The sequence below is a fragment of the Oncorhynchus tshawytscha genome, linkage group LG28, assembly GCF_018296145.1.
Source record: "Oncorhynchus tshawytscha isolate Ot180627B linkage group LG28, Otsh_v2.0, whole genome shotgun sequence".
NCBI classification, from domain to species: Eukaryota; Metazoa; Chordata; class Actinopteri; order Salmoniformes; family Salmonidae; genus Oncorhynchus; species Oncorhynchus tshawytscha.
The window spans coordinates 15803272-15819619 of NC_056456.1; the positions used below are offsets into that span (position 1 = coordinate 15803272).

Below are 16348 nucleotides of genomic sequence, written 5' to 3' on the forward strand. Positions count from 1 at the left end.
TGTTTATGTGTGCAACTGGTTGTTTTATTTAATCTATATCTGTTATGTAATCTATGTTTCCCGGCTCTTGTCCCCCCCAACCCACTCCATACCCTAACCCACCTCCACACCCCAACGCCTCCACCCGAATCGCTCCAAATCCCAACCCCCTCTACACCCCGAAACCCTCAACACCTCCTCACCCACACTACTCCAGGATTCGTTCCAATAAGAGGATGCTGTTGTTGGTGGGTGGCTTGCCCCCTGGACCCGATCGACTCCCCAGTAATCTGGTCCAGTACTACGATGACGAGAAGAAGACATGGAAGATCCTCACTAGTGAGTAGAAACCCGATCTTTTACCGATATGCTCTTTCTGTTATAAGCTTATTTAATAAAGAGGAATCAACATGCCAACGTGTCAACGTACACATTTTTCTACTTCATATTCATCATCTCCAGCAACACCCCAACTTCAACCTATGTGATAATGGAGTGTTTCTATGTTTTGTGGTCAGAAAGATAGAGGAAGATAAGTGTTTACAAACCTTTGCCTACTTATAGTTGGTTAGAATCACATAATGCACACCAGATGATGTCAAAATTGCTTCTAATGACATTGTTGATCATCTGGTGTGCATATTTTTGACTACAAAACATACAAATACACCGTATTCACATTTGTTGATGTTGTGGTGGGGCTGAAGATAATGAACCTTAAATTGAACAATTGCGAAATGTCCCTTCAATCGATGTTTGGGTTGAATTCACAAAAAGTAATCGACATAATAATTTAACCAGATTTCAACCACAAATCAATGACAGGATTTTAAGAAGTTGTTTATTTCAAGTTGAACATTCCTAAGGTTTTGTCTTGAGCACAGGTTCATTTCCAGGTAAAATGAAGGGAAGAACAAAAGGAGTTCCTTAAATCCTAGAGATAATGATGTATCACTATCACTTTTAACATACGTTTTTTAAACTGAGCGTGGCTTTACAGTAACAGCCCTGTGGCGTGGAGCTTTCTGCCTGGTTTCCCTTGTTTTTGCTGAAATCTCTTGGCAAAGATGCATGGCCAGATTTATAATAATCTAATAATCTTGTGAAGTGTAGATCTAACATTTTATAATTACATGTTACTGTCCAGCTGCTTTAAAATACAATAATATTAAGTTATAATATATTATTATAAAATATTGAATATGCCAGATAGATAGCAAGGGAAGGAAGGAGAAAACATCCCTCCAAGGTGATAAAACCATTTGGTAATTGGACATGCATGGACGTCTTGTTAAACCTTGCAAAGCCAAAAGATAATTTTGTGGGTCTTTTTTTGCCCAATAATATGTTAAAATTTATTTTTTCCCGCAAATGTTGACAATGAATTGAATAAGTCTAAAATTCATAATTATATTGATTTTATGGTACATTTGAAGTCTGAAGTTTACATACACCTTAGCCAACTACATTTAAACTCAGTTTTCACAATTCCTGACATTTAATCCCAGTAAACATTCCCTGTCTTAGGTCAGTTAGGATCACCACTTTATTTTAAGAACGTGAAATGTCAGAATAATTGTCGATAGAATGATTCATCTCAGCTTTTATTTCTTTCATCACATTCCCAGTGGGTCAGAAGTGTATATATACTTAATTAGTATTGGGTAGAATTGCCTTTAAATTGTTTAACTTGGGTTAAACGTTTCGGGGAGCCTTCCACAAGCTTCCCAGAATAAGTTGGGTGAATTTTGGCCCATTCCTCCTGACAGAGCTGGTGTAAGTGAGTCAGGTATGTTGGCCTCCTTGCTCGCACACGCTTTTTCAGTTCTGCCCACAAGTTTTCTATAGGATTGAGGTCAGGGCTTTGTGATGGCCACTCCAATACCTTGACTTTGTTGTCCTTCTTTGGAAGTATGCTTGGGGTCATTGTCCGTTTGGAAGACCCATTTGCGACCAAGCTTTAACTTCCCGATTGATGTCTTGAGATGTTGCTTCAATATATCCACATAATTTTCCTACCTCATGATGCCATCCATTTTGTGAAGTGCACCAGTCCTTCCTGCAGCAAAGCATCCCCACAACATGATGCTGCCACCCCTGTGCTTCACGGAAGGGATGGTGTTCTTCGGCTTGCAAGCTTCCCCCCTTTTCCTCCAAACATAACGATGGTCATTATGGCCAAACAGTTCTATTTTTGTTTCATCAGACCAGAGGACATTTTTCCAAAAAGTACGATCTTTGTCCCCATGTGCAGTTGCAAACCGTAATCTGGCTTTTTTATGGCGGTTTTGGAGCAGTGGCTTCTTTCTTACTGAGCGGTCTTTCAGGTTTTGTCGATATAGGACTGGTTTTACTGTGCATATCGATACCTTTGTACCTGTTTCCTGCAGCATCTTCACAAGGTCATTTGCTGTTGTTCTGGGATTGAGTTGCTCTTTTCGCACCAAAGTACGTCATCTCTAGGAGACAGAACGCATCTCCTTCCTGAGCGGTATGACGGCTGCTTGGTCTCATGGTGTTTATACTTGCGTACTATTGTTTGTACAGATGAACGTGGTGCCTTCAGGCGTTTGGAAATTGCTCCCAAAGATGAACCAGACTTGTGGAGGTCTACAATTTTTTGGGGGGTCTTGGCTGATTTCTTTTGATTTTCCCATGATGTCAAGCAAGGAGGCACTGAGTTTGAAGGTAGGCCTTCAAATACATCCACAGGTACACCTCCAATTGACTGAAATGATGTCAATTAGCCTATCAAAAGCTAGAGCCATGACATCATTTTCTGGAATTTTCCAAGCTGTTTAAAGGCACAGTCAACTTAGTGTATGTAAACTTCTGACCCACTGGAATTGTGATACAGTGAAATAATCGGTCTGTAAACAATTGTTGGAAAAATGTCCTAACCTACTTGCCAAAACTATAGTTCGTTAACAAGAAATTTGTGGAGTGGTTGAAAAATGAGTTTTAATTACTTCAACCTAAGTGTATGTAAACTTCCGACGTCAACTGTAAATAGTTGATGGTAGAACTCCAGAGTATATAATGTGCACAGAACACAAACAAATGATCTAATGGCTTCTGCAAATACAAAGAACAAGCTTTCTATTACAGTACTATCCCGTAATGAAAAAGCAAAAACAGGCTTTTAGAAATGTTTGCAAATTATTTTAAAAAACCAACTGAAATATAACATTTACATAACAATTCAGACCCTTTAATCAGTACTTTGTTAAAGCACCTTTGGCAGCGATTACAGCCTCCAGTCTTTTTGGGTATGACGCTACAAGCTTGGCACACCTGTATTTGGCGAGTTTCTCCCATCCTTCTCTCCAGATCCTCTCAAGCTCTGTCAGGTTGGATGTAGAGCATTGCTGCACAGCTGTTTTCAGGTCTGTTTTCAGATGTTCGATCGGGTTCAAATCCGGGCTCTGGCTGGGCCATTCAAGGACATTCAGAGACTTGTCCCGAAGCCACTCTAGCGTTGTCTTGGCCGTGTGCTTATGGTCTTTGTCCTGTTGGAAGGTGAACTTTCACCCCAGTCTGAGGTCCTTAGCACTCTGGAGCAGGTTTTCATGAAGGATCTCTCTGTACTTTGCTCCGTTCATCTTACCCTCAATCCTGACTCGTCTCCCAGTCCTTGCAGCTGAAAAACATCCCCACAGCATGATGCTGCCACCACCATGCTTAACCGTAGTGATGGTGCCAGGTTTCCTCCAGATGTGACGCTTGGCATTCAGTTCAAAGAATTAAATCTTGGTTTCATCAGACCAGAGAATCTTGTTTGTCATGGTCTCAGTCCAAGAGGGCTGTCTTGTGCCTTTTACTGAGGAGTGGCTACCGTCTGGCCACTCTACGATAAAGGCCTGATTGGTAGAGTGCTGCAAAGATGGTTTTCCTTCTGGAAGGTTCTCCCATCTCCACAGAGGAACTCTGGAGCTCTGTCAGTGTAAGCATCGGGTTCTTGGTCACCTCCCTGACCAATACCCTTCTCCCCCGATTGCTCAGTTTGGCCAGGCGGGCCAGTTCTAGGAAGAGTCTTTGTGGTTCCAAAATTCTTCCATTTAAGATTGGTGGAGGCCACTGTGTTCTTGGGGACCTTGGATGTAGAAATGTTTTGGTACCTTTCCCCAGATCTGTGTCTCGACACAATCATGTCTCGGAGCTCTACTGACAATTACTTTGACCTCATGGCTTGGTTTTTGCTCTGACATGCACTGTCAACTGTGGGCCCTTATATAGACAGGTGTGTGCCTTTCCAAATCATGTCCAATCAATTGAATTTACCACAGGTGGACTCCAATCAAGTTGTAGAAACATCTCAAGGATGATAAATGGAAACAGGATGCACCTGAGCTCAATTTCGAGTCTCATTGCAAAGGGTCTGAATAGTTATGTAAATAATGTGTTTCTGTTTTTTATTCTTAATACATTTGCAAAAATGTCTAAAAACCTGCTTTCACTTTGTAATTACGAGGTATTGTGTAGATTGATGAGTAAACTTTTTAATTTTATCCATTTGAGAACAAGGCTGTAAGTCAAGGGGTCTGAATACTTTACAAATACACTGTATAGCTTTTTATTCAACCTTTATTTTACTAGACAAGTCAGTTTAGAACAAATTCTTATTTATAATGACGGTCTACTTGTAACCCTCCCCTAACCCGATGCTGGGCCAATTTTGCACTGTTCTATGGGACTCCCGATTGCAGCCGTTTAGGATTGAACCTGGGTCTGTAGTGAAGCCTCTATCCCCTTAACGTAACACATCGATCGCCACCTGATGGAGCTGCTACACACCGGATGTGGAATAGAGCATGATTAACATTCAATCATAACTTTTCAATAAGGCGTAGTCTGAGATGGACAACGTTTGATTAAGGAAAATCTGATCCCTCTCGTCGCGTCAGATCACTGCAGCTCGTCTGTTCTAAAACTAGAGGAACACTTGCTTGCCATCTAGTGTACCTATTGCACCGTGAAGAAGCAAGGGAGGAAAGTAAGACAAAGACAGTGGCTCATTTAAAGTAGTGACTGTCTGTCCACAGGCTGATTCTACAGTATCTGAGTCAACATTGCATTAACACCTCATGGTTTCAAAAATAAATTGTTATCCCAAGCACAGTACTGAACAAAAGAATGCAATGCGGTGGGATGCAACACTAATGACGTTAGATGGCAGTAGTAACGCAACGTTGGTTGGTCCAGTTGCCGTTGAGTTATTCTGTCGACCCCGACCAAACGTGTTTCAATGCGAGGTATCTAACTCCCTCTAGTGAGCCTGAGAGCGTACTGTAAAAGCTAAGACAAGTCCAATTCTAAGGGGCTGGGTTTGTGCCCTATAGTGGTCTTACTGTTTAGGCTCCAGTGGTAAGTTAGGGGACAATTCATTGACAAAAATGTTTGATATCAACATCATTCAACACCCTGATCAAATTAATTAGCCAACTTGAATGTGTGTTATGGATAGTAAAACCGCTGTTTTGAGTCATATTATTACCTTTACCCCTTAATGGAGGCAAAGTGTCTGGTTACCTATGTAAATAAGTTATCTGTTTTGTATTTTTAAATAAATTAGCAACAATTTCTAAAAACCTGTTTTTGTTTTGACGTTATGGGGTATTGTGTGTAGATTGATGAGGGGAGAAAATGATGTAATCCATTGTAGAATAAGGCTGTATCGTAACAAAATGTGTCAAAATGACGGGGTCTGAATACTTTCCGAATGCACTGTTCTAAAAAATATATATGTTACTTCATTATATATTTTACTCCCCTAATTGGAGTAAACTAATGGGCAACAACATTTAGGCTACTACTTCCAGCTTATACAATCTATGTACATTTTACGGACACAGTATTCTTTACATTAGTTATCTTGTTGTTTTTTGTCCCACCCTTCAACTGAACCCCTCCCATCTATCTCTGAACACCATCCAGTTTTGATTTCTGTTTTCCATGTATTTTCCAACTGTGCTGAGATGTTTCACAAGTTCTGAACCTTTCTATCCTCATAGTTTTTCAAGTTTGTAACTTATATATTTTTTGGTTAAGAGCATTATTATATTATTGATCGATTGACTATGACTTTTTACATCACCCATTAGTGCTATTTGCAGAGTTAGGTAAATGTTTGCAATTCTTTAGCCATTCCTGAACCTGTGACCAAAATCAAGTCACATACTGTATGGACAGTAGCAAAACAAATTATCTAATGGTTCTGTCTCTTCGCAGCAAAATCTGCAGAGCTGTGATGGTTTATCCCCCCTATATATAACATTCTATTTTTTTTAACCTTTATTTTACTAGGAAAGTCAGTTAAGACCAAATTCTTATTTTCAATGACGGCCTAGGAACAGTGGGTTAACTGCCTGTTCAGGGGCAGAACGACAGATTTGTACCTTGTCAGCTCGGGGAATTGAACTTGCAACCTTTCAGTTACTAGTCCAACGCTAGGCTACCCTGCCGCCCTATTGGTTCCAAGGATTTTGTATAATCATTTAAATTGAAAAAATGTAAGTTTTGAATCAAGCGTTTTTCATAAATCATGTGTCATGGAATCGGTACAAAGAAAATCTCTTCCCAACTATTTTGCAATCCAATGGCACAGTTGTCAAACCTTAAAATAAACTGGTATAATTTTCTATTATTCACAATTTTCTTTAACCAATTTTGGTCTTTAATGCAGAAAAGTTCCTTACTTGCTCCCCCTTCCACTTGCTCTCTTCCATTTTTTGCCGTAATGCTGCAATTAGTTGGCTGTAATTTTGAGTTGAGCAGACATTTCCTACCCTAACCAGAAACCGTGGATGGATGGCGGCATTCGCACGAAACTTAAAGCGCGTTCCACTGCATTTAACCATGGAAAGAGGTCTGGGAATATGACTGAATATAAACAGTGTAGTTATTCCCTCCGCAAGGCAATCTAACAAATGCCAGTACAGGGACAAGGTGGAGTTGCAATTCAACGGCTCAAACACGAGATGTATTTTGCATGGTCTACAGGAAATCATGGACTACAAAAAGAAAACCAGCCACGTCACGGACACCGACGTCACGCTTCCAGACAAACTAAACACCTTCTTTGCCCACTTTGAGGATAATACAGTGCCACCGTCGCGGCCCGCTAACAAGGACTGCGCCTCCCCCACTCCTTCTCAGTGGCTCACGTGAGTAAAGCATTTAAACGTGTTAACCCTCGCAAGGCTGCTGGCCCAGCCGCATCGTCAGATCATGCGCAGACCAGCTGTCTGGTGTGTTTACAGACAAATTAAATCGCTCCCTATCCCAGTCTGTGGTCCCCACATGCTTAAAGATGGCTATCATTGTTTCTGTACCCAAGAAGGCAAAGATAACTTAACTAAATGACTACCTCCCCGTAGCACTCACTTTTGTCATCATGAAGTGATTTGACAGACTTGTCAAGGATCATATCACCTCCACCTTACCGGCCACCCTAGACACACTTCAGTTTGCATATCACCCCAACAGGTCCACAGACGACGCAATCACTATCACACTGCACACTGCCCTATCCCATCTGGACAAAAGGAATACCTATGTAAGAATGCTGTTCATTGACTACAGGTCAGCATTCAACACCATAGTACCCTCCAAGCTCATAATCAAGCTGGAGGCCCTGGGTCTCAAGCCCGCCCTGTGCAATTGTGTCCTGGACTTTCTGACGGGCCACCCTCAGGTGGTGAAGGCAGGAAACAACATTCCACTTCGCTGACCCTCAACACTGGGGCCCCACAAGGGTGCGTGCTCAGCCCCCTCCTGTACACCCTGTTCACCCACGACTGCGTGGCTATGCACGCCTCCAACTCAATAATCAATTTTGCAGACGACACAACAGTAGTGGACTTGATTACCAGCAACGACGAGACAGCCTACAGGGAGTACGTGAGGTTACCCGGGGTGTGGTGTCAGGAAAACAACCTCTCACTCAACGTGATCGTGGACTTCAGGAAACAGAAGATGGAGCACCCCCATATCCACATTGAAGGGACCTCGGTGGAGAAGGAGGAACGTTTTAAGTTTCTCAGCGTACATATCACAGACAAACTGAAATGGTCCACTCACACAGACAGTGTGGTGAAGAAGGCGCAATATTTTTTTATTTTTTTTATTTCACCTTTATTTAACCAGGTAGGCTAGTTGAGAACAAGTTCTCATTTGCAACTGCGACCTGGCCAAGATAAAGCATAGCAGTGTGAACAGACAACACAGAGTTACACATGGAGTAAACAATTAAAAAGTCAATAACACAGTAGGAAAAAAAGAGAGTCTATATACATTGTGTGCAAAAGGCATGAGGAGGTAGGCGAATGATTACAATTTTGCAGATTAACACTGGAGTGATAAATGATCAGATGGTCATGTACAGGTAGAGACATTGGTGTGCAAAAGAGCAGAAAAGTAAATAAATAAAAACAGTATGGGGATGAGGTAGGTAAAAATGGGTGGGCTATTTACCGATAGACTATGTACAGCTGCAGCGATCGGTTAGCTGCTCAGATAGCAGATGTTTGAAGTTGGTGAGGGAGATAAAAGTCTCCAACTTCAGCGATTTTGCAATTCGTTCCAGTCACAGGCAGCAGAGAACTGGAACGAAAGGCGGCCAAATGAGGTGTTGGCTTTAGGGATGATCAGTGAGATACACCTGCTGGAGCGCGTGCTACGGATGGGTGTTGCCATCGTGACCAGTGAACTGAGATAAGGCGGAGCTTTACCTAGCATGGACTTGTAGATGACCTGGAGCCAGTGGGTCTGGCGACGAATATGTAGCGAGGGCCAGCCGACTAGAGCATACAAGTCGCAGTGGTGGGTGCTATAAGGTGCTTTAGTGACAAAACGGATGGCACTGTGATAAACTGCATCCAGTTTGCTGAGTAGAGTGTTGGAAGCAATTTTGTAGATGACATCGCCGAAGTCGAGGATCGGTAGGATAGTCAGTTTTACTAGGGTAAGTTTGGCAGCGTGAGTGAAGGAGGCTTTGTTGCGGAATAGAAAGCCGACTCTTGATTTGAATTTCGATTGGAGATGTTTGATATGAGTCTGGAAGGAGAGTTTACAGTCTAGCCAGACACCTAGGTACTTATAGATGTCCACATATTCAAGGTCGGAACCATCCAGGGTGGTGATGCTGGTCAGGCGTGCGGGTGCAGGCAGCGAACGGCTGAAAAGCATGCATTTGGTTTTACTAGCGTTTAAGAGCAGTTGGAGGCCACGGAAGGGGTGTTGTATGGCATTGAAGCTTGTTTGGAGGTTAGATAGCACAGTGTCCAAGGACGGGCCGGAAGTATATAGAATGGTGTCGTCTGCATAGAGGTGGATCAGGGAATCGCCCACAGCAAGAGCAACATCATTGATATATACAGAGAAAAGAGTCGGCCCGAGGATAGGAACCCCATGGCACCCCCATAGAGACTGCCAGAGGACCGGACAGCATGCCCTCCGATTTGACACACTGAACTCTGTCTGCAAAGTAATTGGTGAACCAGGCAAGGCAGTCATCCGAAAAACCGAGGCTACTGAGTCTGCCGATAAGAATATGGTGATTGACAGAGTCGAAAGCCTTGGCAAGGTCGATGAAGACGGCTGCACAGTACTGTCTTTTATCGATGGCGGTTATGATATCGTTTAGTACCTTGAGCGTGGCTGAGGTGCACCCGTGACCGGCTCGGAAACCAGATTGCACAGCGGAGAAGGTACGGTGGGATTCGAGATGGTTAGTGACCTGTTTGTTGACTTGGCTTTCGAAGACCTTAGATAGGCAGGGCAGGATGGATATAGGTCTGTAACAGTTTGGGTCCAGGGTGCGGCAGTTTTCCAATCCTTGGGGATCTCAGACGATATGAAAGAGAGGTTGAACAGGCTGGTAATAGGGGTTGCGACAATGGCGGCGGATAGTTTCAGAAATAGAGGGTCCAGATTGTCAAGCCCAGCTGATTTGTACAGGTCCAGGTTTTGCAGCTCTTTCAGAACATCTGCTATCTGGATTTGGGTAAAGGAGAACCTGGAGAGGCTTGGGCGAGTAGCTGCGGGGAGGGGGGGGCGGACCTGTTGGCCGAGGTTGGAGTAGCCAGGCGGAAGGCATGGCCAGTTGTTGAGAAATTCTTGTTGAAGTTTTCGATAATCATGGATTTATCGGTGGTGACCGTGTTACCTAGCCTCAGTGCAGTGGGCAGCTGGGAGGAGGTGCTCTTCAACCTCAGGAGGCTGAAGAAATTTGGCTTGTCACCTAAAACCCTGACAAACTTTTACAGATGCACAATCGAGAGCATCCTGTCGGGCTGTATCACAGCCTGGTACGGCAACTGCACCACCCTCGCAAGGCTCTCCAGAGGGTGGTGCGGTCTGCATAATGCATCACCGGGGGCAAACTACCTGCCCTCCATGACACCTACAGCACTCGATGTCACAGGAAGGCCAAAAAAGATAATCAAGGACATCAACCACCCGAGCCACTGCCTGTTCACACAATGCCACTCTAAATAATGCCAGTTTAATAATGTTTACATATCTTACATTATTCATATCACATGTATATACTTGTATTTTGTACCATCTATTGCACCTTGCCTATGCGGCTCAGCCATTGCTCATCCATATACTTACATGTACATATTATCATTCACCCCTTTAGATTTGTGTGTATTAGGTAGTTGTTGGGGAATTGTTAGATTACTTGTTAGCTTTTACTGCACTGTCGGAACTAGATGCACAAGCATTTCGCTACACTCACATTAACATCTGCTAATGTATGTGACAAATAACATTTTATTTTATTTGATTTCCATATATATTTGCTAGCTGCATGTGTGACATGACTCCACCAGTCAAATATTTATAATATAATTTACAAAGATTATTATTATTATTTTTTTTAATCAATTAGTATATTTGAATTTAACCATAATGTTTGTTGTCATATTTGTTCAGTATTTTCTGGTGGATTAAACTGAAATTGCAACCTTCAATGGCTTGTTTTTAAAATAGCGATATTTTTTTAGATTATTTCATTTTAAAATAACCTAAAGTGAGAGGTTGTATTCTGAATAATGGGAAAAAAGCCATTATTGAATATGGGGTGAGACATCCTTCCTAATGTGCTAGAAAACCAGTTCGGATTTAAGTATTGTTTTTGTATGATTGAAGCCTTTAGTGAGAGGTCTAAATGCTTAATATGTAATAAGTGCTGCCCTCCGAGTTCATATTCATTATATAAATAGGCCTGCTTAATTTTGTCTGGCTTGCCGTTCCAAGTAAAATGTAATATGTTTTGCTCATTTAAAAAACAAGTAGGCCACAAAAGGTAAATTGGGATATGACTAAGGAGTTAATCAGGGAGATTTTTCCACAAATGGTATTTTCCTTTCCATGGTCACAAGAGCTTATCTCTTTTTGCTAACTTTCTATAAAACAAATTGTAGTGAGATTATTTCTTTCTTCAGGATATGAATACCGAGTATGTTCACTTCACCATCAGACCATTTTATTGGTAAACTACACGGTAATGTAAAAGTTGTATATTTTTGTGATCCAATACGTAATATAGTAATTACGTATCATAATTTGGTTGTCATCCAGAGATGTTAGAAAAATTGTATAGATCCTCTATGAGGCTGTGGAGGGATGCAAATTGTGGATTTCAAAGAAAACATGAATCATCAGTGTACAATGACACCGTTGTTTTTAAGCCCTGGATTTCCAGTCCCTTGAAATTATTGTTATGTCTGATTTTAATAGCTAACATTTTGATGGCCATAATAAATAGATATGCCGATAGTGGACAACCTTGTATTGCTCCCCTTGACAGTTTAATACTTTCTGAGAAGTAGCCATTATTTACTATTTTACACCTAGGGTAACGATGCATACAACTTTAATCCATTGAAGAAGAGATTCTCCAAAATTGAAATATTCCAGGCATTTATATATAAATTCCAGTCGTACTTTATCAAAACTATTTTCAAAGTCAGCTATGAATACCAGACCTGGTGTCCCAGATTTTTCATAGTGTTCTATCGTTTCCAGTACTTGTCTTACATTATCTCCAATGTATCGTCCATGTTAAAACATGTCTGATTAGGACATGTTATCCAGGACATGCTATCCATTTGTCTAGAATTTCTGCATCACAACAGTGAAGTGTAAGGGGTCTCCAATTGTTTTTATGGACTGGATCTTTTTTTCTATCACTTGGGTCCTGTTTCAGAACTTATTGTTGAGAATCTGATAATCTATCATTTTTAGGGTTAAAACATGCTAATAATGGTCCTCTGGTATACCTCCATGAATCCACTTGTTCTAATAAATCCATGATATTCGTGATTTCCTTAAGTGCATGAGGGTAATAGTTTGTAGTGTGATTTCCTTTAGGGTCCATTGAGGTATTTAAACCATATTATAATCTCCCACCATAATAACAGAGTCTTGTATTGCTTGTAAGCTTGATCAATTATTATTATAATTTTTAAAGAAGCGTTGATCATCATTATTTGGACCGTAATTTAAAAATAATCCATCTACTAAGTCATATCATCAACCCTTTTGAAATACTTTGCCCATGGGAGAACTATATTCTGTTCCTCATCAATCTACACACAATACCCCATAATGACAAAGCAAAAACAGGTTTTTAGAAATTTTTGCAAATGTATAAAAAAAACTGAAATACCTTATTTACATAAGTATTCAGAACCTTTGCTATGAGTCTCGAAATTGAGCTGTTTCCATAGATCATCCTTGAGATGTTTCTACAACTTGATTTGAGTCCACCTGTGGTAAATTCTATTGATTGGACATGATTTGGAAAGGCACACACCTGTCTATATAAGGTACCACAGTTGATAGTGCATGTCAGAGCGAAACCAAGCCACGAGGTTGAAGGAAATGTCTGTAGCGCTCCAAGACAGGATTGTGTCGAGGCACAGCTCTGGGGAAGGGTACCAAAACATTTCTGCAGCATTGAAGGTCCCCAAGAACACAGTGGCCTCCATCATTCTTAATTCCTAAGTCTAGGCGTCCCGCTAGCGGGAGGGTGCACAATTCAAATAAATAATCATAAAAACTATGGATATTAAACATTTAGGTACATATAAGTGTCTTATATCGGTTGAAAGCTTAAATTCTTGTTAATCGAACTGCACTTTCTGATTTACAGTAGCTATTACGGCGAAAGCATGCCATGCGATTGTTTGAGGATGGTGGCCCAAATCAAAATATTTTTCCACCGGCACAGGTTTCATAAATTCACAAATAGCGATTAAATATTCACTTACTTTTTGAAAATCTTCCTCTGATTTGTCATCCAAAGGGTCCCAGCTATAACATGTAGTGTTGTTTTGTTAGATAAAATCCTTCTTTGTATCCCAAAAAGTCTGTTTAGTTGGCTCAATCAATTTGAGTAATCCACTCTTTCAACATGCAGATAAAGGAATCTGAAAATCTACCCCTAAATTTTGTTTCAACAAGTCAAAATACATTTCTATTTACACCTCAGATACCCTAAAATGTAATCAAACTATAATATTTCTTACGGAAGGAAGTATGTTCAATAGGAAACCGATTTTAACAGGTGCGTCCTGTCTACATAGCGCGTGCAAACACACATTTCCAAGACAGTGTCCCTGTACTAAAAGTGATATTTCTTATTCATTTTTGAAGTTACCAGCTTGAAACCTTGAACATACCTTGAACCCTGTGGAAGCCATAGGAATTGCATCCAGGGAGCTAATTATCAGCATGACCTTATACTTTCCATTGTAAGAGTATGGTCTCTCAAAAAAAATCCCTATAATTTTGCACGCCCAATTTTTCAGTTTTTGAGTTGTTAAAAAAGTTTGAAATATCCAATAAATGTCGTTCCACTTCATGATTGTGTCCCACTTGTTGTTGATTCTTCACAAAAAAATACAGTTTTATATCTTTATGTTTGAAGCCTGAAATGCGGCAAAAGGTCGCAAAGTTCAAGGGGGGCGAATACTTTCGCAAGGCACTGTATCTATATCCACAGTTAAACAAGTCCAATATTGACAAAACCTGAAATGCCGCTCAGCAAGGAAAAAGCCACTGCTCCAAAACCGCCATAAAAAAGCCAGACTACAGTTTGCAACTGCATATGGGGACAAAGATCGTACTTTTTGAGAAATGTCCTCTGGTCTGATGAAACAAAAATAGAACTGTTTGGCCATAATGACCATCGTTATGTTTGGAGGAAAAAGGAGGAGGCTTGCAAGCTGAAGAACACCATCCCAACAGTGAAGCATGGGGGTGGCAGTATCATGTTGTGGGGGTGCTTTACTGTAGGAAGGACTGGTGCACTTCACAAAATAGATGGCATTATGAGGTAGGAAAATTATGTGGATATATTGAAGCAAGACATCAGTCAGGAAGTTAAAGCTTGGTCGCAAATGGGTCTTCCAAATTGTCAATGACCCCAAGCATACTACCAAAGTTGTGGCAAAATGGCTTAAAGACAACAAAGTCAAGGTATTGGAGTGGCCATCACAAAGCCCTGACCTCAATCCTATAGAAAATGTGTGGGCAGAACTGAAAAAGCGTGTGCGAGCAAGGAGGCCTACAAATCTGACTCAGTTATGACTAATTTATCGGCCATGGAGAATGAGAGCCCACTGTTCTTGGTAGCGGGCTGCGTCGATGGCACGGTGTTATCCTCAAAGCGGGGCTGGGCGTTATTTTCTCATGTTTTGACCCAGTCGTTAATTCGAATCATTCTATTCATTTGACTTTGCTATGCTAAACAAATCATTGGCATGTAGCTAGCTAGCAGAGATTCAACGATGATGAGAGATAAGAACTCCAATAAATAATGATTGAATAAATATCCAATAGGCCTACATAGGCCGCACTGCACTGGTTAATGAATGAATGGAATTCTAACGGTTTCCGGTTTCCGTGGTGAATTATTAGCTAGCTAGCCTACTGGCATGGGAGAGATCGCGTTTGGAAAATGAAACATGCTTGCACAGGCCGTAGAGTCATACAGGTAGGTTTATACAACCCCCAACTGTTGTGAACCAAATAGTAATAAGGAAAAAATAATGTGTAGGTGCTTTTTTCCCGAGAGAGATTACGTTTATGAATTTCTTGCATGGGCTGCCGGACAGTGGAATTATGACATTTCCCAAACCAGAGACCAAGAAACAGCTTTCTATATCCAGGCCATCAGACTGATTTACAGCCACCACTAGATGACCTCTGCTCAGTACCCTGCCCTCTGCCAAGTACCCTACTCTGCCCCTCAGTCACTGTCACTAGCCAGATAGCACCGGGCACTGTACCCTGCACCTTAGGGACTTCTGCCCTATGTACATAGTCATTGAACACAGGCCACTTGAATTATGTTAACATATTATTTATATATCTTCTGCTGTAAAATGTTGGATTATTGTGTGCTTGTTGACATTTACTGCATTGATTGATAGGAACTAGGAACATAAGCATTTCGCTGCACCCGCCATAACACCTACTCAACGGTGCACGCGATCAATAACATTTGATTTAACTAAAAGATCCACTCGTTCAAATCTTTAAAAATCAACTGAATGTTACATATTAAGGCATTTAAGGAAATCTGACACCTACACGCTCCTTCCATTGTGATGCACTGAAGTCAGGGACTATAATCCCCTTTCCTCATTCAAGATAAAGCTGTGTTAGTTCCCCTATCTGTCTGAGGCTCAATGGAAGACCTCCGCGTGTCAGCCCACACACACACACACACACACACACACACACAAACACACACACACACACACACACACACAAACACATACACACACACACACACACACACACACACACATTAAACACACAGAGAAGATTTTATTTTATTTTATTTCACCTTTATTTAACCAGGTAGGCTAGTTGAGAACAAGTTCTCATTTACAACTGCGACCTGGCCAAGATAAAGCATAGCAGTGTGAGCAGACAACACAGAGTTACACATGGAATAAACAAATTAACAAGTCAATAACACAGTAGAAAACAAAGGGGGAGTCTATATACAATGTACAATGTGTACAAAAGGCATGAGGAGGTAGACGAATAGTTACAATTTTGCAGATTAACACTGGAGTGATATATGATCAGATGGTCATGTACAGGTAGAGATATTGGTGTGCAAAAGAGCAGAAAAGTAAATAAATAAAAACAGTATGGGGATGAGGTAGGTGAAAATGGGTGGGCTATTTACCAATAGACTATGTACAGCTGCAGCGATCGGTTAGCTGCTCAGATAGCTGATGTTTGAAGTTGGTGAGGGAGATAAAAGTCTCCAACTTCAGCGATTTTTGCAATTCGTTCCAGTCACAGGCAGCAGAGTACTGGAACGAAAGGCGGCCAA

General features: G+C 41.2%; 1 protein-coding gene across 2 annotated transcripts in view; it reads left to right on the forward strand.

Moving 5' to 3' along the window:
- The window catches only part of klhl14 (kelch-like family member 14), a 50200-nt gene that overhangs the window by 7986 nt on the left and 25866 nt on the right, over nt 1-16348 (forward strand). For both annotated transcript variants that reach the window (XM_042307619.1, XM_024392242.2), the window contains one exon: nt 197-318. In XM_042307619.1, coding sequence (XP_042163553.1) covers nt 197-318 — 122 coding nt within the window. The remainder of the gene's footprint in view (nt 1-196; nt 319-16348) is intronic.